At 31.5% G+C, this 23,236-nt stretch overlaps 4 protein-coding genes across 4 annotated transcripts; all 4 read right to left on the bottom strand.

The window, feature by feature from the left end:
- Positions 1-1,181: 1,181 nt before the first annotated feature.
- On the bottom strand, positions 1,182-2,723 carry LOC124912259 (beta-D-glucosyl crocetin beta-1,6-glucosyltransferase-like). Its single transcript, XM_047452827.1, has 2 exons — positions 2,001-2,723; positions 1,182-1,928 (listed from the first exon to the last, which is right to left on the bottom strand). The coding sequence occupies exons 1-2, from the start codon at positions 2,707-2,709 to the stop codon at positions 1,276-1,278; spliced, it is 1,362 nt and encodes a 453-aa protein (XP_047308783.1). The 5' UTR covers positions 2,710-2,723; the 3' UTR covers positions 1,182-1,275.
- A 1,854-nt stretch (positions 2,724-4,577) lies between these two features.
- Positions 4,578-6,139, bottom strand: LOC124912066 (beta-D-glucosyl crocetin beta-1,6-glucosyltransferase-like). The gene is made up of 2 exons (XM_047452623.1): positions 5,539-6,139; positions 4,578-5,468 (listed from the first exon to the last, which is right to left on the bottom strand). Exons 1-2 carry the CDS (start codon positions 6,122-6,124, stop codon positions 4,678-4,680), a joined length of 1,377 nt encoding a protein of 458 aa, XP_047308579.1. The 5' UTR covers positions 6,125-6,139; the 3' UTR covers positions 4,578-4,677.
- Positions 6,140-16,376: 10,237 nt separating this feature from the next.
- LOC124912758 (beta-D-glucosyl crocetin beta-1,6-glucosyltransferase-like) lies at positions 16,377-17,937 on the bottom strand. Its single transcript, XM_047453405.1, has 2 exons — positions 17,357-17,937; positions 16,377-17,277 (listed from the first exon to the last, which is right to left on the bottom strand). The coding sequence occupies exons 1-2, from the start codon at positions 17,928-17,930 to the stop codon at positions 16,487-16,489; spliced, it is 1,365 nt and encodes a 454-aa protein (XP_047309361.1). The 5' UTR covers positions 17,931-17,937; the 3' UTR covers positions 16,377-16,486.
- Positions 17,938-20,114: 2,177 nt separating this feature from the next.
- LOC124912757 (beta-D-glucosyl crocetin beta-1,6-glucosyltransferase-like) lies at positions 20,115-21,497 on the bottom strand. The gene has a single exon (XM_047453404.1). The coding sequence runs from the start codon at positions 21,495-21,497 to the stop codon at positions 20,115-20,117; it is 1,383 nt and encodes a 460-aa protein (XP_047309360.1).
- Between the last annotated feature and the right edge of the window lie 1,739 nt (positions 21,498-23,236).

The following is a 23,236-nucleotide window of genomic DNA, read 5'->3' as shown; positions in this document are numbered from 1 at the left end:
TTTTTCTTTTATTTCAACTAAAATATCATTTTTTTTTTAAAGGAGTGAAGATGTTTCTTATCGAGGAAGCTAGGGCAAATCAAAAAGTTTAAGGTTGACAAATCTTTTAGGAGAAAACTTGACTAGAAGTTACAAATAATATATATTTATTAAAAATCTAAAATATTATACAACTCTTGAAGAGTTTCATTGAAGTAAACCAAATACTGAAGTGAATCTCATAAACTATTTAGATTCTTTATTAGATGTCTTTCAACGACGGTAAACGAAACCGTCGATAACCATTACCGACAATAAATGAAACTGTCGTTTAAGATTTTAAGTATTAAAACCATTTATGACGATGAATCAAACCGTTGCTAAAGATGGTAAGCTTTAACTAAACTATTAACAACACTGAATGGAACTGTCGTTAAAGGTTTTTAATATTCACCTTCATTGAACAGTAAATAAAACCGTAGTATAAAAAAATAATAATTATTTGAAATTATAGAATTGTATCTTAATAAAAAAACTTTGTTAACAAAAGAAAAATAATTTTAATGTTTTATCCCTACCATTAATCCCTGAATAGTTATTTCTCTCCTTATGATCACCAGTACCACCAGTACCACCATCGAATCAAAATCATTTCTATTTTAGTTTTGTTTTGTTAAATGGTTTGAGTGTGAATACTCGAACTAATAACAAGACAACCATTTTGTATTTTATTAAAAAAGGTTGTATAATCATTTTTTTTTGCGTGTGGACCTTTAAAATACTATTTTTTTTTAAAAAATTAATAAATAACCTAAGTACCTGACATGCAAAAAAAAAATTAAAAATAAAGAAATTGTAAGTATAATTATTATTGATGGAGAAAGCAAGACTAATTTGAAAGCTTAATTATTTGTTTTTATGTGTTAAGATGACAAGGCATTTTTCAGCCATTCATTTTTTTCTTTGCTTGTTTTTGTTCCTTTGGTTTTTGCTCCAACTTTTGTCCTTTTATTTTTTCTTGATTGCTTTGTGATTGTCTTGTTATAAATGTCAAAGTGAAAATAACATGCGAAAAATGAAACAAAACAAAACTAAACTTATCATCAACTATTATAAAAAGTACGGAGATGATGGGATGTGACGATTAAAAACAAGATCTTTATGAAAATGTGAAATAATGAAATTGTCACGCATTTAAGAATAATCAATACATTTTTCGATATGGTAATACGACTATTATTGATAGTTCAAATAACAAAAATAGGATAATTATGAATCATAACAAATAAAAATGGCTCAATTCTTCTTGAAAACTAGTTTGAACAATTCTTGGACAACACCATCAATATCTTCTTCTCCTTTACTTTTGATTTTTTCTTTCATTTCTCTTGCTTTATCCCTAATCTTCTTCCCATCTTCATCACCAAGTATGACTTCCCTTATGAAGTTTGAAATCTCTTCCCCACTAAGCCCTCCATTCTCATCTCTATTTACTTCCAACCCCACACCGATTTCCTCCACTAGCCTTGCATTCACTGGTTGGTCTAAGTTCATGGGTATAGCCACAATTGGGACTCCAAATGACATAGCCTCAATTGTAGAACCCCACCCACAATGGCTTACAAATCCTCCAACATTTGGGTGCACCAAGATTCTAGCTTGCGGAGCCCATTTCTCAACTACAAGTCCTCTATCTCCTACTCTTTTAAGGAAGCCATTGGGTAGGGCTTCTTCAATTGAAATCTTCTCCTCAAGAGAAAATCTAAGCACCCAAATGAAATTCACCATGCTTAGCTCCAACCCTTTTGCTATTTCCTCCCTTTCATTTCTCGATAGAAAGTACTCTGTTCCAAATGACACGAACATTGTTGATGATTTCTCTTTCTTGTTGAGCCACTCCATGATCTCGTTGTTATCTTCCCCCTCTTTTGGTTCTTGAACCAATGGACCTTTTCGTGATAAATCATGTCATGACTTGTAATGTTTTTTAAAAAAATAAAGAAAAAACAAAGTATATATACCTGTCGGAACTATCCTTTGCCCTAACAATTCTGATACGTACTCTATATATTTCCCTTCAATTTCTCCGAATGTCTTCATGAACATTATGTCACATGATCTACTCAAGGTTGCATGAACTCCACCACTTCCACTTTGGACACGATCATTTGAACTTGAGTTAATGATTTCTTCAAGTTTTCTATTCCAGTAAATTCCAAGGTTGATGGAAGGACGATCACAAGGGAAATCCACGTCGGCCCTCCTGAATTTATGGAGGAAATAACAGATGATGGAAGCGCTGGTGCTGATGAATTGAACTGCTGGTATCCCAATTGATGCTGCGGCGGTTGAGGCCCATTGTTGGTTGAAGTCGTAAATGATTATGTCCGGGTTGAGGGTTTTAATGATTTCAGTGAAATTTGGGCTGGCCATGTCCATGGCTCTTTTGAGAACTGAGTTGAGGTGAAGTGGGAGACCATTTGTTGTGTGGAAACTGGGATCAGGAAGGTCTGGTTGAGATGGGATATGGAGTTCGATGAGTTTGATCGATTGAGAGTATTTCGAGCTGACCCTTTTCTTGATAGAACTCAGATTGATCGGAGTTGAACATAGATAGATTTGGAGGTTTTTGTTGGAAAGCCTTTTGGCAAGCTCTAAGTAAGGAGAGATATGGCCATGGGCTAGCCATGGGACCATTACAATATTCAAGCATGGCTTCTTCGTCTCCATCTGATCTGATCTGATCAGTTTTTTTTAATGAAATTGAGAGATGAATTGAATTTCTTATGCTAGTTATAATAATTAAAGGACGGAGGTAAAGGACGGAATAGTTGGATTATCCGTCCAATTATTTTTGTTGTTTTGTTTGGACATGTTAGGTTATTTGAAAATTTTGAATAAGTGTGTCATTTCTCATTTAGGCATGCAAAATATGACTTCGCCTTCTTTAAATATAATGGCCTTCTTTTCTCATCATGAAAAAATTGATTAGTCTTTCATGTCATTATTATTATTCTTTTTATATTTTAAATAAGAGTTTATTCTTTAGAAAAAATATCACGATTTTATAGATTCGTGTCCCCACACAAGGTTGTAATGAAATTTTTATTGAGAATGAAAATGGGACCTCAAACAAAATAAAATCACTTAAAATATCTTATTAGGCTAGAAAGTAACTGCTCATTTTTAAGTTGTCTTTTTTTTTTCATAGTTTTGAATGAAACGTGTCCGGTTATCAACCCGGTGAAGAGACTGGGTCACTAGGTTACTGGTTCAACTGGTGGGTCAATTGGTTCAATCGGTGAGTTTCATATAATAATAAAATAATAGAAAATAAGAAAAAATTCATCAAATTATTTATACAATAATTGTCAAAGTAGCAATCAAAATTCAAAATATTATTTCACAATTACAATATGTTCATTACCTCCATTAGGGACAACACAATTAAAATAAACACAAACTCTTAACTCATTGATTAACACAATTACAATTTGTTCATTGAATCATCTAATTCTGTCATTCTTAGTGTCTAAAACTAGAAATCGATAATCTACCCACATGGAACTAAAAATAGGTAAATCCAATGAGAAAAAAAAACCGGGAGAGGGAAACTGAGAGAGTGATAAGTGAGAAAGAAAAAAAGTAATTTTTTTTAAAAAAAAATTAGGATAAACCCGCCCGGGTTAACCCGGGCTGTTAGATTTCCGGTTCAATCGCCGGGTTGGTCGGGTTTAACTAGGTTAATTGCATTTCCGATTTTTTAGGAAACCCAGTTCGGTACTCCGGTTTGACGACCGATTCATCGGATTTGCCGGTCATTAGGCTATCAAATTAATTCTTCCTTTCTCTATAATAATAATAATTATTAGTCCTAACCTAAGCCCGCAAAAAATACAAATGTTTGGCCTTCTTTTGTGTACATCGATATCAATTTTGTTTTCTATTTTGAAGAAAACAATTTTGATTTTGATTCTATGGTGGTGGTGGGAGATAATAAGGACTGGATAAATAACTTAATAAATGTAATATATTGAAGATCATAAATTAATCTAAATTAGTGGATCTTAATAAAATAAATATAATCAATTTAATATATTGAGATCTCTAAATTAGTGAAAAATCTTGTATATATATTTTACATCATTGGAATGAGAATAACAACGTATTGTATTCCTTTATAACGAATCAAAATTGTTAAAATTAATTTTATTTTCTTTTTATGGATCAGAATTGTTAAAATTAATTTTATTTTATTGACAAAGTCAAGATACAATTTTATGATAAACAAATAACGATAATCAATTAAAAACTCAATAACATGTGTATGTTGGTGAAAGTTGAAACTTATAGTAAGAGATTTAATTTCATATTATTGTCCTAAAACAATATAATGAATTCGTAAATGTTTTCAATTTCAACGATGTCTAGTGGAGCTGTTTGTACTTCTTTATGCATCTTTCTTGCCAGCAACCAAAAGTTAAAAATACATTATAACCCTAAATAGATTAATAATGATGATGGATTCTCAATGTCTTGTTCCCGGCGTTAATTGGTGGTTAATACTTAAATCTTAATCGACGGTTACAATCATCGTTGTTTATTGACGGTACTTAGAACACTTTAACGACAGTTTTATTTACTAATGTTAATCTTACAATCTTTAGCCACGGTTTCATTTGTCGTCGATAATGAGAATTAATCCTTGCTCTCTCCATCAATTTTGTTATTGTGAAGCTTGTACAATTCTTCCATAACACCATCAATGTCTTCATCCCCTTTACTTTTAATTTTTTCTCTCATTTCTCTTGCTTTATCCCTTATTTTCTTCCCTTTTTCACCTACAATCAATTCACTTATCAAATCTGCAATCTCTTCTCCACTAAACCTTCCATTCTCATCTCTCCCTACATCCAATCCCACACCAATCTCCTCAACCAGCCTTGCATTCAATGGTTGGTCAAAGTTCATAGGTATAGACACAATTGGCACCCCAAATGACATAGCCTCAATTGTAGAACCCCACCCACAATGACTTACAAATCCTCCAACATTTGGGTGCCCCAATATTCTAGCTTGTGGAGCCCATTTCTCAACAACAAGTCCTCTATCTCCTACCCTCTCAAGAAAGCCATTGGGCAGGGCTTCTTCAATTGAAATCTTTTCCTCCTCCTCAAAGGAAAATCTAAGCACCCAAATGAAATTCACCATACTTAGCTCCAACCCTTTTGCCACTTCCTCTGTTTCTTCTCTAGACAAAAAGGACTCTGTTCCAAATGATACAAAAACCGTTGAAGATGCCTCTTTCTTGTTAAGCCACTCCATGATCTCGCTATTATCTTCCGAGTCTTCGTGTTCTTGAGCCAGAGGACCCGTGGGGACTATCTTTTTTCCAATTAGTTTTGATCCGTACTCAATGTATTTCCCTTCCATTTCTCCAAAAGTCTTCATGAATAGGATGTCGCCGGTTATACTCGTGAGCCCGGTGCCTGTTGAAATATTATATTATAATTATGAAATCTAAACTAAATAGCATCAAAATGAAAATAGGAATATTACTTCCACTTTCAGATTGGCTTTGCTCATCTGCTCTTCGTTTCAACATTTCTTGAATTTTTCGGTTCCAGTGAGTTCCCCTAAGATTCAAGACGGGATAAGGGAAGTCATCATCCTGTTTCATAAATTCATGGAGGAAGTAACAGAGGACGGAAGCACTAGTGCTGATGAATTGAACTGCTGGTATCCCGATTGATGCTGCGACGGTTGAGGCCCATTGTTGGTTGAAGTCGTAAATGAGTATGTCCGGTTTGAGGGTTTTAATGATTTCGGTGAAAGATGGGCTGGCCTTGTCCATGGCTCTTTTGAGAACTGAGTTAAGGTGAAGTGGGAGGCCATTTGTTGTGTGGAAACTGGGATCGGGAAGGTCTGGTTGAGATGGGATATGGAGTTCGATGAGTTTGATAGATTGAGAGTATTTGTGGGTGACCCTTTTCTTGATAGAACTCAGATTGATAGGAGTTGAACATAGATAGATTTGGAGGTTTTTGTTGGAAAGCCTTTTGGCAAGTTCTAAGTAAGGAGAGATATGGCCATGGGCTAGCCATGGGACCATTACAACATTCAAACATGGCTTCTTCGTCTCCATATGATCTGATCAGTGTTTTCTTTAATGAGATTGAGAGATTAATTGAATTTCTTAGGATACTTATAATAATAAATGGAAGAAGGTATCGGACTTAATAGTTGGATTATCCGTCCAATTATTTTTCTTGTTTTGTTGGACATATTAGATTATTTGAAAATTTTGAATAAGTGTGTCATTTCTAATTTAGGCATGCAAAATATGACTTCGCCTTCTTTGAATATAATGGCCTTCTTTTCTCATCAAGAAAAAATTGATTAGTCTTTCATGTAATTATTATTATTCTTTTTGTATTTTAAATAAAAGTTTATTATTTAGAAAAAATATCACGATCTTATAGATTCGTGACCCCATATAAGGTTGTTATGACGTTTTTATTGGGAATGAAAAACTGTGACATTTAAAGAGAACAAAACAAAAGTAGGATTAAATAATTAAGCTTTCAAATTAATTCTTGCTTTCTCCATCATTAATAATTATTAGTCCTAACGTAAGCACGCAAAAATACAATATTTGGCCTTCTTTTGTATACATAGATGTCAATTTTGAAGAAGAAAAAATTGATTTTGATTTCTATGGTGGTGGTTGGTGATAAGGACTAGAGAAATAACTAATTGGGGAATAGTTTTGTGAATTAGAATTGTTAAAATTAATTTTGTTTTCTTAACCTAATTTGTAAGAATAATCAATTAAAAACTCAATAACATGTTGAATAACAACATATATCTCGGTGAAAGTTGAAACTTATAGTAAGAGATTTCATATTTTAACGAATTCTTGTTCGTTTTCAATTTCAACGATGTCTAGTCGAACTCTTTATGCATATTTCTTGTTAGCAATCAAAAGTTACAAATACATAATAACCCTAAATAGATTAATAATGATGATTAACTTTGAAGGAATGCTATACCTTAAATTCATCATGAGGATGGATTCTCAATGTCTCATTTCCGGCGTTAATTGGTGGTTAATACTTAAATCTTAATCGACGATTTCAATCACTTTTGTTTATTGACGGTACTTAGAACACTTTAATGACAGTTTTATTTACTGTCGTTAATGTATCGTTAAGCTTACAAATCTTTAGGCACGGTTTCATTTTTTGTCGTTAATGGGTAGATTTTTTACCATTGTTAATTGGTTTTTAACCCTTAAAATCTTTAACAACAGAAAACTCGTCGTTAATTGACGCTAAATAAAACCGTCTATAAAAGATTACGTTTTAACGACGCTAAATGTAACGTCGTTAAAATTTGAAGTAGTATTCCATTGACGACGGTAAATGGCATTACAATTTTAAATAATAAGCTATTAACAACAATTTGTTTAAGAATGTATCATTTTAGTGTCGTTCAAAAGTAATCTTTTATAGACGACTTTATCTATCGTTAATAGATATAGATGGCTTTATCTATTTGTTAATGGGTGTTGATACTTACGGATTCATTTATTGTCGTTGAAAATAATCAATAAAAAAACAATTTTTTAAGAATCAAAATCTTGTCCCAATAACTAATCTGAAACACGAACCATCAATGCTTCAAATAAAGAATCTAATAGTAAAGAAATTACTTTTACAAAAATTATTAAAACTCATTTAGCTTATTAATAAAACTTTATCCCCTTTCTAGTCTAGCGGCAACAAGAATAGAATATTAACCCTAAGGTCCTGGATTCGAGTCTGTCATGTGCTACACACTTAATTCGTTATCATATTTACCCCACCAATGTAGCCCATTGGTAAGAGTCGGCTCAAGAGATCAAAGTGTCAGATTGGCTTTACTCATTTGCTCTTTGTTTCAATTTTTCGGTTCCAGTGAGTTCCCCGAAGATTCAAGACGGGATAAGGGAAGTCATCCTCCTGTTTCATAAATTCATGGAGGAAGTAACAAAGGACGGAAGCGCTAGTGCTGATGAATTGAACTGCTGGTTTCCCGATTGATGCTGCGACGGTTGAGGCCCATTAATTGTTGGTTGAAGTCGTAAATGAGTATGTCCGGTTTGAGGGTTTTAATGATTTCGGTGAAATTTGGGCTGGCCATGTCCATGGCTCTTTTGAGAATTGAGTTGAGGTGAAGTGGGAGACCATTTGTTGTGTGGAAACTGGGATCAGGAAGGTCTGGTTGAGATAGGATATGGAGTTCGATGAGTTTGATTGATTGAGAGTATTTGTGAGTGTCCCTTTTCTTGATAGAACTCAGATTGATCGGAGTTGAACATAGATAGATTTGGAGGTTTTTTTTGTTGGAAAGCAAGTAAGGAGAGATATGGCCAGGGACGAATCTATGTAGGGGTTCGGGTGGCTCAAGTTCACCCGAAAAAAAAAAACAATTTATTTTATTTTTTTTTTATTTTTTTTACGGTAGAAATATGACATTACCCTTAATCTCTTAAAAAAAATAATATAATTCGTTGTTTATTTATCTAATTATTAAAAAAATGGTAAAATTTTACTTTTATATATACTTGTTTTTTTCAATTTTTTTACGTTATTATTTTAAGCCATCATAAATTTTTTTCAAGCTCACCCCAGTTCAAAATCCTAAGTCCGTCCCTGGATATGGCAATGGCTAATCATGAGACAATTACAACATTCAAGCATGGCTTCTTCGTCTCCATATGATCTGATTAGTGTTTTCTGTAATGAGATTGAGAGATGAATTGAATTTCTTAGGCTAGTTATAATAGTTAAATGAAGAAGGTATCGGACAAAATAATTGAATTATCCGTCCTATTTCTTTCTTGTTTTTCTTTCCATGACTTTAATAGTTGTTATTATTATATATAACTAGCATTTAGCCCGTGCATTTGCACGAGTAATATTAATATAAAACCGTGAAAAAAATTACGGATAACATTTTTTATTTTTTTTTAACCGTTTTAAGTTTATGGGTGGGTCAACCCACAATTCGACCCAAGTATCCATTTACTCAACACCTATATAGATTAGTTAGTTAAAAAGTTGAACTTATATTAATATTAAAACGTCCCGCGTTTATCAAATTTGGTGTTGAATTTAAAATATAAAGTCTTTGTAGCCTAGTTGGTTAAAGAGTTGTACTTGTATTGTTAGGTTGCAAGTTCGAAACATACCTCTAGCATTTTTAATTTTATTTTTAACCGTTTTAAATTTAAAAACGGGTCAACCCACAATCCGACCCAAGTATCCAAATTAACCACAGCTCTCGACCCGCCCATCCGGACACTTTAAAAATTAAGCATCATTATATATATATAGATTAGTTAGTTAAAAAGTTGAACTTATATTAATATTAAAACGTCCCGCGTTTATCAAATTTGGTGTTGAATTTAAAATATAAAGTCTTTGTAGCCTAGTTGGTTAAAGAGTTGTACTTGTTTTGTTAGGTTGCAAGTTCGAAACATACCTTTAGCATTTTAAATTTTATTTTTAACCGTTTTAAATTTAAAAACGGGTCAACCCACAATCCGACCCAAGTATCCAAATTAACCACAGCTCTCGACCCGCCAATCCGGACACTTTAAAAATTAAGCATCATTATATATATATAGATTAGTTAGTTAAAAAGTTGAACTTATAATAATATTAAAACGTCCCGCGTTTATCAAATTTGGTGTTGAATTTAAAATATAAAGTCTTTGTAGCCTAGTTGGTTAAAGAGTTGTACTTGTTTTGTTAGGTTGCAAGTTCGAAACATACCTCTAGCATTTTTAATTTTATTTTTAACCGTTTTAAATTTAAAAACGGGTCAACCCACAATCCGACCCAAGTATCCAAATTAACCACAGCTCTCGACCCGCCAATCCGGACACTTTAAAAATTAAGCATCATTATATATATATAGATTAGTTAGTTAAAAAGTTGAACTTATATTAATATTAAAACGTCCCGCGTTTATCAAATTTGGTGTTGAATTTAAAATATAAAGTTTTTGTAGCCTAGTTGGTTAAAGAGTTGTACTTGTTTTGTTAGGTTGCAAGTTCGAAACATACCTCTAGCATTTTAAATTTTATTTTTAACCGTTTTAAATTTAAAAACGGGTCAACCCACAATCCGACCCAAGTATCCAAATTAACCACAGCTCTCGACCCGCCAATCCGGACACTTTAAAAATTAAGCATCATTATATATATATAGATTAGTTAGTTAAAAAGTTGAACTTATATTAATATTAAAACGTCCCGCGTTTATCAAATTTGGTGTTGAATTTAAAATATAAAGTCTTTGTAGCCTAGTTGGTTAAAGAGTTGTACTTGTTTTGTTAGGTTGCAAGTTCGAAACATACCTCTAGCATTTTTAATTTTATTTTTAACCGTTTTAAATTTAAAAACGGGTCAACCCACAATCCGACCCAAGTATCCAAATTAACCACAGCTCTCGACCCGCCAATCCGGACACTTTAAAAATTAAGCATCATTATATATATATAGATTAGTTAGTTAAAAAGTTGAACTTATATTAATATTAAAACGTCCCGCGTTTATCAAATTTGGTGTTGAATTTAAAATATAAAGTTTTTGTAGCCTAGTTGGTTAAAGAGTTGTACTTGTTTTGTTAGGTTGCAAGTTCGAAACATACCTCTAGCATTTTAAATTTTATTTTTAACCGTTTTAAATTTAAAAACGGGTCAACCCACAATCCGACCCAAGTATCCAAATTAACCACAGCTCTCGACCCGCCAATCCGGACACTTTAAAAATTAAGCATCATTATATATATATAGATTAGTTAGTTAAAAAGTTGAACTTATATTAATATTAAAACGTCCCGCGTTTATCAAATTTGGTGTTGAATTTAAAATATAAAGTCTTTGTAGTCTAGTTGGTTAAAGAGTTGTACTTGTTTTGTTAGGTTGCAAGTTCGAAACATACCTCTAGCATTTTTAATTTTATATTTAACCGTTTTAAAATTAAAAACGGGTCAACCCACAATCCGACCCAAGTATCCAAATTAACCACAGCTCTCGACCCGCCAATCCGGACACTTTAAAAATTAAGCATCATTATATATATATAGATTAGTTAGTTAAAAAGTTGAACTTATATTAATATTAAAACGTCCCGCGTTTATCAAATTTGGTGTTGAATTTAAAATATAAAGTCTTTGTAGCCTAGTTGGTTAAAGAGTTGTACTTGTTTTGTTAGGTTGCAAGTTCGAAACATACCTCTAGCATTTTTAATTTTATTTTTAACCGTTTTAAATTTAAAAACGGGTCAACCCACAATCCGACCCAAGTATCCAAATTAACCACAGCTCTCGACCCGCCAATCCGGACACTTTAAAAATTAAGCATCATTATATATATATAGATTAGTTAGTTAAAAAGTTGAACTTATATTAATATTAAAACGTCCCGCATTTATCAAATTTGGTGTTGAATTTAAAATATAAAGTCTTTGTAGTCTAGTTGGTTAAAGAGTTGTACTTGTTTTGTTAGGTTGCAAGTTCGAAACATACCTCTAGCATTTTTAATTTTATATTTAACCGTTTTAAATTTAAAAACGGGTCAACCCACAATCCGACCCAAGTATCCAAATTAACCACAGCTCTCGACCCGCCAATCCGGACACTTTAAAAATTAAGCATCATTATATATATATAGATTAGTTAGTTAAAAAGTTGAACTTATATTAATATTAAAACGTCCCGCGTTTATCAAATTTGGTGTTGAATTTAAAATATAAAGTCTTTGTAGCCTAGTTGGTTAAAGAGTTGTACTTGTTTTGTTAGGTTGCAAGTTCGAAACATACCTCTAGCATTTTTAATTTTATTTTTAACCGTTTTAAATTAAAAACGGGTCAACCCACAATCCGACCCAAGTATCCAAATTAACCACAGCTCTCGACCCGCCAATCCGGACACTTTAAAAATTAAGCATCATTATATATATATAGATTAGTTAGTTAAAAAGTTGAACTTATATTAATATTAAAACGTCCCGCATTTATCAAATTTGGTGTTGAATTTAAAATATAAAGTCTTTGTAGTCTAGTTGGTTAAAGAGTTGTACTTGTTTTGTTAGGTTGCAAGTTCGAAACATACCTCTAGCATTTTTAATTTTATATTTAACCGTTTTAAAATTAAAAACGGGTCAACCCACAATCCGACCCAAGTATCCAAATTAACCACAGCTCTCGACCCGCCAATCCGGACACTTTAAAAATTAAGCATCATTATATATATATAGATTAGTTAGTTAAAAAGTTGAACTTATATTAATATTAAAACGTCCCGCGTTTATCAAATTTGGTGTTGAATTTAAAATATAAAGTCTTTGTAGCCTAGTTGGTTAAAGAATTGTACTTGTTTTGTTAGGTTGCAAGTTCGAAACATACCTCTAGCATTTTTAATTTTATTTTTAACCGTTTTAAATTTAAAAACGGGTCAACCCACAATCCGACCCAAGTATCCAAATTAACCACAGCTCTCGACCCGCCAATCCGGACACTTTAAAAATTAAGCATCATTATATATATATAGATTAGTTAGTTAAAAAGTTGAACTTATATTAATATTAAAACGTCCCGCATTTATCAAATTTGGTGTTGAATTTAAAATATAAAGTCTTTGTAGTCTAGTTGGTTAAAGAGTTGTACTTGTTTTGTTAGGTTGCAAGTTCGAAACATACCTTTAGCATTTTTAATTTTATATTTAACCGTTTTAAATTTAAAAACGGGTCAACCCACAATCCGACCCAAGTATCCAAATTAACCACAGCTCTCGACCCGCCAATCCGGACACTTTAAAAATTAAGCATCATTATATATATATAGATTAGTTAGTTAAAAAGTTGAACTTATATTAATATTAAAACGTCCCGCGTTTATCAAATTTGGTGTTGAATTTAAAATATAAAGTCTTTGTAGCCTAGTTGGTTAAAGAGTTGTACTTGTTTTTGTTAGGTTGCAAGTTCGAAACATACCTCTAGCATTTTTAATTTTATTTTTAACCGTTTTAAATTTAAAAACGGGTCAACCCACAATCCGACCCAAGTATCCAAATTAACCACAGCTCTCGACCCGCCAATCCAGACACTTTAAAAATTAAGCATCATTATATATATATAGATTTTTGTTGGGCATGTTTGGTTATTTGGATTTTTTTGAATAATTGAGTAATTTATAATTTAGGCATGCAATAGCTGACTATACGCCTTCTTTAAATATAAAACTTATGGCATTCTCTTCTCATCATGAAAAAATTGACCAGTGGTTGATGTAATTATTATTTTAAGTTAGAGTTTGTTCTTTAGAAAAATCTTGTAAAGTCATGTTTTTAGTGGAAATTGAGATAGAGACATCTAATATTAAGCTATCATATTAAATTCTTCATATTTCAATGGTCTAACTCCAAATCCATAAATTTAAGTGGAACTTACCTATAATAAATAAAAGCAAGCGATTAAAATCTCGAGTTAACTATTAAAATCTTACGATTTTATTGAAGAATAACGAGTCTAATTTTAAATAAAAAGTAAACTCTTACGATTTTACGAGTTTATAAATAATTTTGATTTTACGATTTTATATTATTTTAAATAAAAAATAAATTTATATTTATAAATTAAAAAATATTATTATTTATTCAATTTAATATAATTAATTTTGTAAATATAATTTTTTTATAGTGTTATTTATTTATTATTATTTTATAATTAATTATATATATATATATATATATTAAATTGATCAGATATAAAACATTTAATTATATATATAAATAATAATAATAATAATATTTAACTAATTTTTTTAATTAAACTCTTAATTTTTCAAGTCAATTTTAGATTTTACAAGTTTAGACTAACGATTTTACGTAAAATCTCAACTTTGATTGTCTCGAATGGAACCACTGCATAACTCAATCATAATAAAAAGAAGAGTTTGATCCTGACTTAGAAGGAACACTAGCTATATATACTTAACACATGCAAGTCGAACGTTGTTTTTTGGGATTTTGGGGAACTAAGCAGAAAGAAAAAAGACTCCTATCTAAAGCCTAAAGGTAGCTTGTCTTGTCGGTGAGAAAAGTTGAAAACAAAGTGGTGAACAGGTGAGTAACGAGTGGGAATCTATCGTTCGGGCCAAATCAAACTTAAAAAAAAAGGTTGTTTAATAAGCCTGCTCAGTATTAGGTAGCTAGTGGTAAAGGCTGACCAAATCAATGAAGCTGATAAGAATGGTATCAAAAGTCATTTGGAAATAATATATATAGAGGTAACATATTAGTCAAGAAAGTAACTTCAACTTTTAAATTGTGGTAATTGAGTTCATTGACCAGTCAAAAGGTAATGTCACCTATGCATTTACATAAAACCTTTAAAAAAAATTAAAATATATTTTTGCTAAGGTTTAAACACAAAATCTATAGTTACTATCCTAATAAAGAGATACTAACAAACTAAACTAGATTAATTTTATATCAATCTATTATCCATCCTATCATTTTTAAAAGTATTAAACAAATTTTAAAAAATAAAAGTTGCATGTATCGGCCCAACAAATATCCAACTTTCGGGACGGTCCTAACTAACTCAGGTGAAATTCGTGTTTAAAAGACCAAAATTATGAGTTCAAACAAAGTTGGTTGGATCATTTTACTTCTTAAATTAAAAAGAATATTTTTTTTACAAATATGATAGATGATTATGGCTAAAAAGTATTAATAATATACTTTGATTTTTATAACAAGGTGAAAAAAAAAACAAGATGCTTATGAATATACCTAAAATTGGTTTATTTTGGTATTTTGATCATGGGCAACCATACAAAATGATTGTATGCAGGTTTATTTTGTTGGGTTATGATTCATTGATTCATGCATCTTTAATAACTTTTTATCCATAATTCTATAGCTATTTGGAGTGGAGTAAAAGGAGAATTAAACATGATTAAAATTGTTAAGAAAAACATTTTATGCCTTAACATGCATTAAAGAAAACTATGTTTTCCTTCCTATTTTTATTTTAGTTCTCTATATTTGTATTTTGTTGTAAACTTAATATTTTACTATTTTTTTATTTCAAATTTTAATACAGAGAAGTATATTTACAATATCACATCAAAGGGTAGTCACTTTGACCTTCCTACCTTCATTTTCATTTTATTTTTTATTTTAATTTAACATGAACCTTATAAGAGTCTTGTATACTATTCTTTTTTTTTTTTTTTTATAAATATAATTATTTTGTAAGATGGGCTTCCTCACATTAATTGAAATTGAGTCAAATTTTCACACGAGTTTAACATAAAATAAAAATAAATAAATAAATAAAAATGTTCAAACCTTTGAATCAAAATCTCTCCCAAAACCCTAAAATTGTCTGCACAATTGTTTAACACAAATATAAAATATAATAAATAAATAAATATATTAATAATTTTATATATTTAATTGTATTTATAGTGTTCGGGTAAAATCGGAGTGAGATTAGGGCGGGTCAAGGGGGAGGACACAAATATCATACCTATCTCATCTCTGGTCAACTAACAGTCAAATCGAAAAAAACGTCCTAAACAGGACAATTCCGATTCCGGTACGGTTTCAAATTGCCATGGTTAACCTCTTATATTATAAGAAAGGTTAATAATTAAATAAAAGTAAAATTTTAAGAAAAAAATTAACTTAAAAATATAAAATAATTTTACAATTTACTCTTTTATATAAATTTTTGTAAAACATAAATAAATTGCTTCTAATAAACAGTTAGAATTTAATTACTAGTTTTTCTTTTTTTTACTACTAAACTGCTAGTATATATAATATATTGGTGAAAAAAAAAAGTTAGTGATCAGTACCACCGATTGTAAAGTCCTGAAAATTTAACTTGTGATTTGTCTCTTCATTTAAAATCCAACAAACACAAATTTACATTAACAATCCAAATTGTAACATAATCTCCAAACCTTAAATAAATGATTTCTTATAAATTAAAAAGACGTTATAATTAAGTTATTTAAGACAAATTTATAAATAAATAACTTAATTACGAGAATAATTGACAAATTTTCTTTAAACAAGAAAAATAATATAATATTTTTTGTTGTACATTATTTTGTTGCATCAATTTAATTACCAAAATGATACAATTGAAATCTGCATACATTTAAAGTATTAACTTATGAGCATATTTTTATTTTATAAACAGTTAAAATTAACAAAATATTAAAAGCAATTATAAAAAAATGTGACCCTAAGGGATGAGCAAACATCCGCAAACACGCTTAACCAGACAAACACGCGGTGAACATGCAGAACACAAAGAGGCCGCAATTATAACAACTAAGTACATAGGTTTATCTAATATAACATAACATAAAATTGTATATTCTAAAAAGCAAATTAAGCAAAACAAAAGTAGGAGAAATAAATATAAGCTTTGAGAATTAATCCATATGTTTTCCATGAATATTCTTCTTGTAAAGCTTGTACAATTCTTCCACAACACCATCAACATCTTCTTCTCCTTTACTTTTGATTTTTTCTTTCATTTCTCTTGCTTTATCTCTAATCTTCTTCCCATCTTCATCACCAACTAAGACTTCCCTTATCAAATGTGCAATCTCTTCCCCACTAAGCCCTCCATTCTCATCTCTATTTACTTCCAACCCCACACCGATTTCCTCCACTAGCCTTGCATTCACTGGTTGGTCTAAGTCCATGGGTATAGCCACAATTGGGATTCCAAATGTCATAGCCTCCATTGTAGAACCCCACCCACAATGGCTTACAAATCCTCCAATATTTGGGTGCACCAAGATTCTAGCTTGGTGAGCCCATTTCTCAACTACAAGTCCTCTATCTCCTACTCTTTTAAGGAAGCCATTGGGCAGGGCTTCTTCAATTGAAATCTTCTCTTCAGAAGAAAATCTAAGCACCCAAATGAAATTCATCATGCTTAGCTCCAACCCTTTTGCTATTTCTTCCCTTTCCTCTCTAGATAGAAAGTACTCTGTTCCAAATGACGCAAACACAGTTGATGATTGCTCTTTATTGTTAAGCCACTCCATGATCTCCTTATTATTATCTCCATCTTCTTCTTCTTCTGGTTCTTGAACCAACGGACCTGTGGGGACCAACTTACTGCCAATTATTTTTGAGCCAAACTCAATGTATTTCCCTTCAATTTCTCTAAAAGTCTTCACAAATATTATCTCACAGGGTGGTACTGAACTGTCTGTTTCAATTCAAATAAATCATATCTTAGTTATAATAATATATTTCTGAAATTATCTAAACCCCAAAACATGAATTACCTCTACTCCAAGTTTGAATACATCGTTTTACGATTTCTTGAAATTTCTGTTTCCAGTAACTTCCCCGAAGACTCATGACGGGATAAGGGAAGTCAACGTCCTGTTTGAGAAATGTATGGAGGAAATAACAGAGGAGGGAAGCGCTGGCGCTGATGAATTGAACTGATGGTATCCCGATTGATGCTGCGGCGATTGATGCCCATTGTTGGTTGAAGTCGTAAATGAGTATGTCTGGTTTCAGGGTTTTAATGATTTCGGTGAAAGATGGGCTGGCCATATCCATGGCTCTTTTGAGAACTGAGTTAAGGTGAAGTGGGAGGCCATTTGTTGTGTGGAAACTGGGATCGGGAAGGTCTGGTTGAGATGGGATATGGAGTTCAATGAGTTTGATCGATTGAGAGTATTTGTGGGTGACCCTTTTCTTAATAGAACTCAGATTGATCGGAGTTGAACATAGATAAATTTTGAAGTTTCTGTTGGCAAGTCTTTTGGCAAGTTCTAAGTAAGGAGAGATATGGCCATGGGCTAGCCATGGAACCATTACAACATTCAAGCATGGCTTCTTCGTCTCCATCTGATCACTTTTTTTTAATCAGATTCAGAGATGAATTGAATTGAATTTGTTAATAATGGTTAGCTTTTTCCAACTCATATATATAAATCATTCAAACTTATTGCTTTGGGATTTTTAATCTCATCAGTTTTGGGTTACACTGAAAACGTGTTACAATATTGAAATCATTTGTTCCACGTACGTTCTTCATCTCCCTCCCTCCCTCCCTCCATGCATGTTAACAAAATGTGGAAACACGTGCTTATAATGATTTTTTTTATCCTTCCACTAAAAACAAAACCCACCTAAAACAACCATTGAAAAGTACCACCGCTTCAACATACTTAATCTATTGATTGTTAAAAAACAAAAATCAACCCTTTGTTCAATAACTTCCACATGCATAAACCTTTAGATTAAACCAGTCTTCTCTCGGGATTTTATGCATTCTCGGGATTTTATACAGTGACGTAATTTGAATAACTTTCATGTGGGTCATTCTTACATTTTGTTCAATAAATTAGTTAGCCCAATTAATCTTTATTGGTAAATTTATGAGAGTCTAAGATGCCTACCAAATTTTGTTTTTTGGATTGAAGTGTTATTCACGACGGAATTCTCGCTAAAGGTAGATGTATGATTATTGTGAGTCGTATGTATTACAAAAATATTGAGACAACTTCCCATCTACTTTTACATTGTCACATTATTGTAAATATATGGAATTTTTTTTGTAAAATTTAACTGGCCACAGTTGGTTTCCGTTGTTATTTTCAATTTCGAAGTGACTCATTTATCAGCTCTGGGCGAACATGCTTTGGTTCTTAAATCTATTTCTTATGTCGGAAACCGTTAGTAACTATTGAGAGATATGAATTGGAGCAACTAAAAATGTGAGACTTCATCCTTATAATTTTCTAGTAGATTGGAAAGAAATTATAGCACTTAACGAAAGTAAGCCGTTAAAATTAATTATTCACAATATCATTATTGTGACGTGTTAGAGAAATCGAATAATATCACATGTTTAGCAATACAGAAATAGACAAGCTGCAACAAAGGCCTAACAATTCTTTTTTCCTTTTTGTATAATTAAATAGGCAGTCAATTCAATTGAGCATCAAACAATCAAGCAATCAAAGAAACAAAGAGTAAGACACCAAAATTTTACGTGGAAAACCCAAATTAGGTAAAAACCACGGGACACTTCGGCCACTTAAATCATCCACTATATCAAATGAGTATACAATGTTGTTCAATACAAGCTTAGAGGTAATCTAATCAAAGTTATCAATTAACCTCATCCTAACTTGTCATTATCATCATCACTAAAGAAAAAACTGCTGTGGTTTTTTTTTCTTTAATTAAATATGTCATAATGGGTTTTATTAATTTGTCAAGCTCAACTGTCAAATCAGCTGACCTAACATGATGAAAACATGTAAATTCGTATGAAGATCTTAAGCTCTCTTTTTAAAGATTTTCAATTTGTACATGAAATTTTTTATGTCATGTTTTTATTTTTATTTATTATTAAATAAAAAAAATAATGTTTTGTCCCTAATCCTATTTTTTTGTGCGTAGGAAAAAAGTGAATTGCTGAATTAAAATGATTAAGAAAAACATTTTATTTTTATGCCTTAAAATATGCATTAAAAAAATCTATGTTTTCTTTTACTCCCATGTTTTCCTTCTTATTTTTATTTTTTTCTCTATATTTGTATTTTTTTTTGTAAACTTAATACTTTTACTATTTTTTATTTCAAATTTTAATGCAAAAAAGTATATATACACGATCACATCAAAGGGTAGTCACTTTGACCTTATTTTTATTTTTTAAATCATAGGTATTAAAATGTCTACTTTCTTTATAGTTATAATTTCACATGAATTATATAAGAGTCTTGTACACTATTCTTTCTATTTTTTAAATAAATATAATTATTTTGTAACTTGGGCTTCCTCACAATTAAAATTGACTCAACTTTTCACTTAAAACAAACAGTACACACCATGACATGCAAACAACACAAAACAAAAAGAAATACCAAACATTACATCAAAGGATACTGAACATAAAACTTAACCTTACCTTCTTACCTTTGATTTCAACTCCCCTTTTCTTCTTTCTACTTCTGTCTTATTATATTTTTATTACTCTTAGACAGAGTGCTACAGAAGATAGGGTTAATTAAGCTTTGAGAATTAATCCTTGCTTTCTCCATCACTATTCTTCTTGTTCTTGTGAAGCTTGTACAATTCTTCAACAACAACATCAATGTCTCCATCCCCTTTACTTTTGATATATTCTCTCATTTCTCTTGCTTTATCCCTCATTTGCTTCCCCTTATCACCTATTATCATTTCCCTTATCAAATCTGCAATCTCTTCTCCATCAAAGCCTCCATTATCATCTCTATTTACTTCCAAACTCACACCAATCTCCTCCAGTAGCCTTGCAGTCACCGGTTGTTCATAGTTCATTGGTATAGCCACAACTGGGATTCCAAATGACATAGCCTCTATTACAGAACCCCACCCACAATGGCTTACAAAACCCCCAACATTTGGGTGCCCCAAGATTCTAGCTTGTGGTGCCCAATTCTCAATTACAAGTCCTCTATCCCCTACCCTCTTAAGGAAGCCATTGGGTAAGGCTTCTTCAATTGAAATCTTCTCCTCAGAAGGAAATCTAAGTACCCAAATGAAATTCACCATGCTTAACTCCAACCCTTTTGCTATTTCCTCTGTTTCCTCCCTCGAAAGAAAGGACTCTGATCCAATCGACACGAGAATGGTCGATGATGTATCCTTATTGTTAAGCCACTCCATGATCTGGCTATTATCATTATCATCATCGGCGTCTTCCTGTTCTAGAAGGAGCGGACCTGTGGGGACTATCTTTTTGCCAAGTAGTTTGGATCCGTATTCGATGTATTTCCCTTCCATTTCTTCAAAAGTCTTGACGAATATAATGTCACAGGTTTTAGCGAATGAAGAATGACTTGCAGTACTTTGGCCGCCTTGAGTATTTGTGAACCCTTTTATCATTTCTTGAAATTTGTGGTTCGAGTAAGTTCCCCTAAGATTCAAGGCGGGATAAGGGAAGTCAACGTCCCGTTTCAGAATTTTATGGAGAAGATAAGACATGTTGCAAGCGCACACAGGGATGAACTGAACGGCTGGTATTCCGAGTGAAGCGGCGGGGATGGAAGCCCATGGCTGGAGGAAGTCGTAAATGAGTATGTCCGGTTTGAGGGTTTGAATGATTTGGGTGAAAATTGGACCGGACATGTCCATGGCTTTTTTGAGAACTGGCTTGAGGTGAAGTGGGAGGCCGTTTGTGGTGTGGAGATTGGGAGGAAGGTCGGGTTGAGATGGGAGATGGAATTCGATGAGTTTGATCGATTGAGAGTATTTCTGGGTGACCCTTTTCTGGATAGAGCTCAGATTGATGGGAGTTGAGCATAGATAGATTTGGAAGTTTCTGTCGGCAAGTCTTTTGGCAAGCTCTAAGGAAGGAGAGATATGGCCATAGGCCACCCATGGGAACATTAAAACATTCAAGCATGGCTTCTTCGTCTCCATCTTTGAGATCTATCAACAAAAATGAAGCTTTTGTTTTGATTTAACAATCAGATTTAGATTTAGATTTTATAAGAGTAAGCTTCTATGTACATTCTTATTTTATATGATTATAATTAGTGCAGCCATGCGTTTCAGCCATGCGTTTCAGCCATGCGTTCCGCGTGTTCTTATTTAAAAAAAAAAAAACTCACATTTTTTAACTTTTTATATAAATAAAGAGGAATGATAGAGAGCGCGACCCTGAGACAGCGACTGGGAGCGCGATGGTTTACGTGGCAGACATGTGGAATTAATAAATAAATAAAAATATAATAATAATTAAAACACGATTGTAGAATATTCTCTCTCCTCTTATTAATTAATTTCTCTCTCCTCTTATTAAATAATTTTTCTCTTTATCTCTACAAATTAAATTATCTCATTTATCCATATTCATTAAACCCTAATTTATTCTACGATTATTATTTTACTCATTTATTTGATATTTATTATCTCTTATTTAACGATTAAAATGACTAAATAATTTACAACAAACTGTCACATTAAATATTTTAATAATATGTTTAAATAAATTATAAACCCTAAATCTTAAACCCTAAACCCTAAACCCTAAACTCTAAATCCTAAACCCTAAACTCTAAATACTAAATACTAAATACTAAATCCTAAATTCTAAACCCTAATTAATATTATTGATTAGTTGAATTATGAATTTATCTCTTTTATTTTTATGACTTTTCAATTCATTTATTTATCAAATATTTTTTATGACCTCTTTTTTCTTTTTTTTTATTATTTTATATGATAGAAATTATTTAATAAAAAGAGAGAAAAAATAATTAATAATAGAAGAGAGAAAATAATTAATAATAGGAGAGAGAATATTCTACCTGTCAATCCACGTAGGCATCGCGCTCCCAGTCGCTGTCTCAAGTCGCGCTCTCTATCATTTTTCATAAATAAAATGAGGAAGGATAGAGAGCGCGACTCTGAGACAGCGACTGGGAGCGCGATGGTCTACGTGTCAGGTGGAATTAATAAATAAATAAAAATATAATAATAATTAAAACACGACTCCTCTTATTAATTAATTTTTCTCTCCTCTTATTAAATAATTTTTCTCTCTATCTGTACAAATTAAATTATCTCATTTATCCATATTCATTAAACCCTAATTTATTCTACGATTATTATTTTACTCATTTATTTGATATTTATTATCTCTTATTAAAATGACTAAATAATTTACAACAAACTCTCACATTAAATATTTTAATAATATGTTTAAATAAATTATAAACCCTAAATCTTAAACCCTAAACTCTAAATCCTAAACCCTAAACCCTAAACCCTAAATACTAAATACTAAATACTAAACCCTAAATTCTAAACCCTAATTAATATTATTGATTAGTTGAATTATGAATTTATCTCTTTTATTTTTATGACTTTTCAATTCATTTATTTATCAAATATTTTTTATGGCCTTTTTTTATTTTATATGATAGAAATTATTTAATAAGAAGAGATAGAAAATAATTAATAATAGAAGAGAGAAAATAATTAATAATAGGAGAGAGAATATTCTACCTGTCAACCCACGTAGGCATCGCGCTCCCAGTCGCTGTCTCAAGTCGCGCTCTCTATCATTTTTCAAATAAAATATATTATATTATGGTTGAGGAATTCAAGGATTAATTGGAACTTTGGAAGCATGTGGCTGCTCTGAAACTTGTGTA

This window comes from Impatiens glandulifera, chromosome 8 (assembly GCF_907164915.1).
Source record: "Impatiens glandulifera chromosome 8, dImpGla2.1, whole genome shotgun sequence".
NCBI classification, from domain to species: domain Eukaryota; kingdom Viridiplantae; phylum Streptophyta; class Magnoliopsida; order Ericales; family Balsaminaceae; genus Impatiens; species Impatiens glandulifera.
This window is presented reverse-complemented; position numbering and strand designations above follow the sequence as displayed.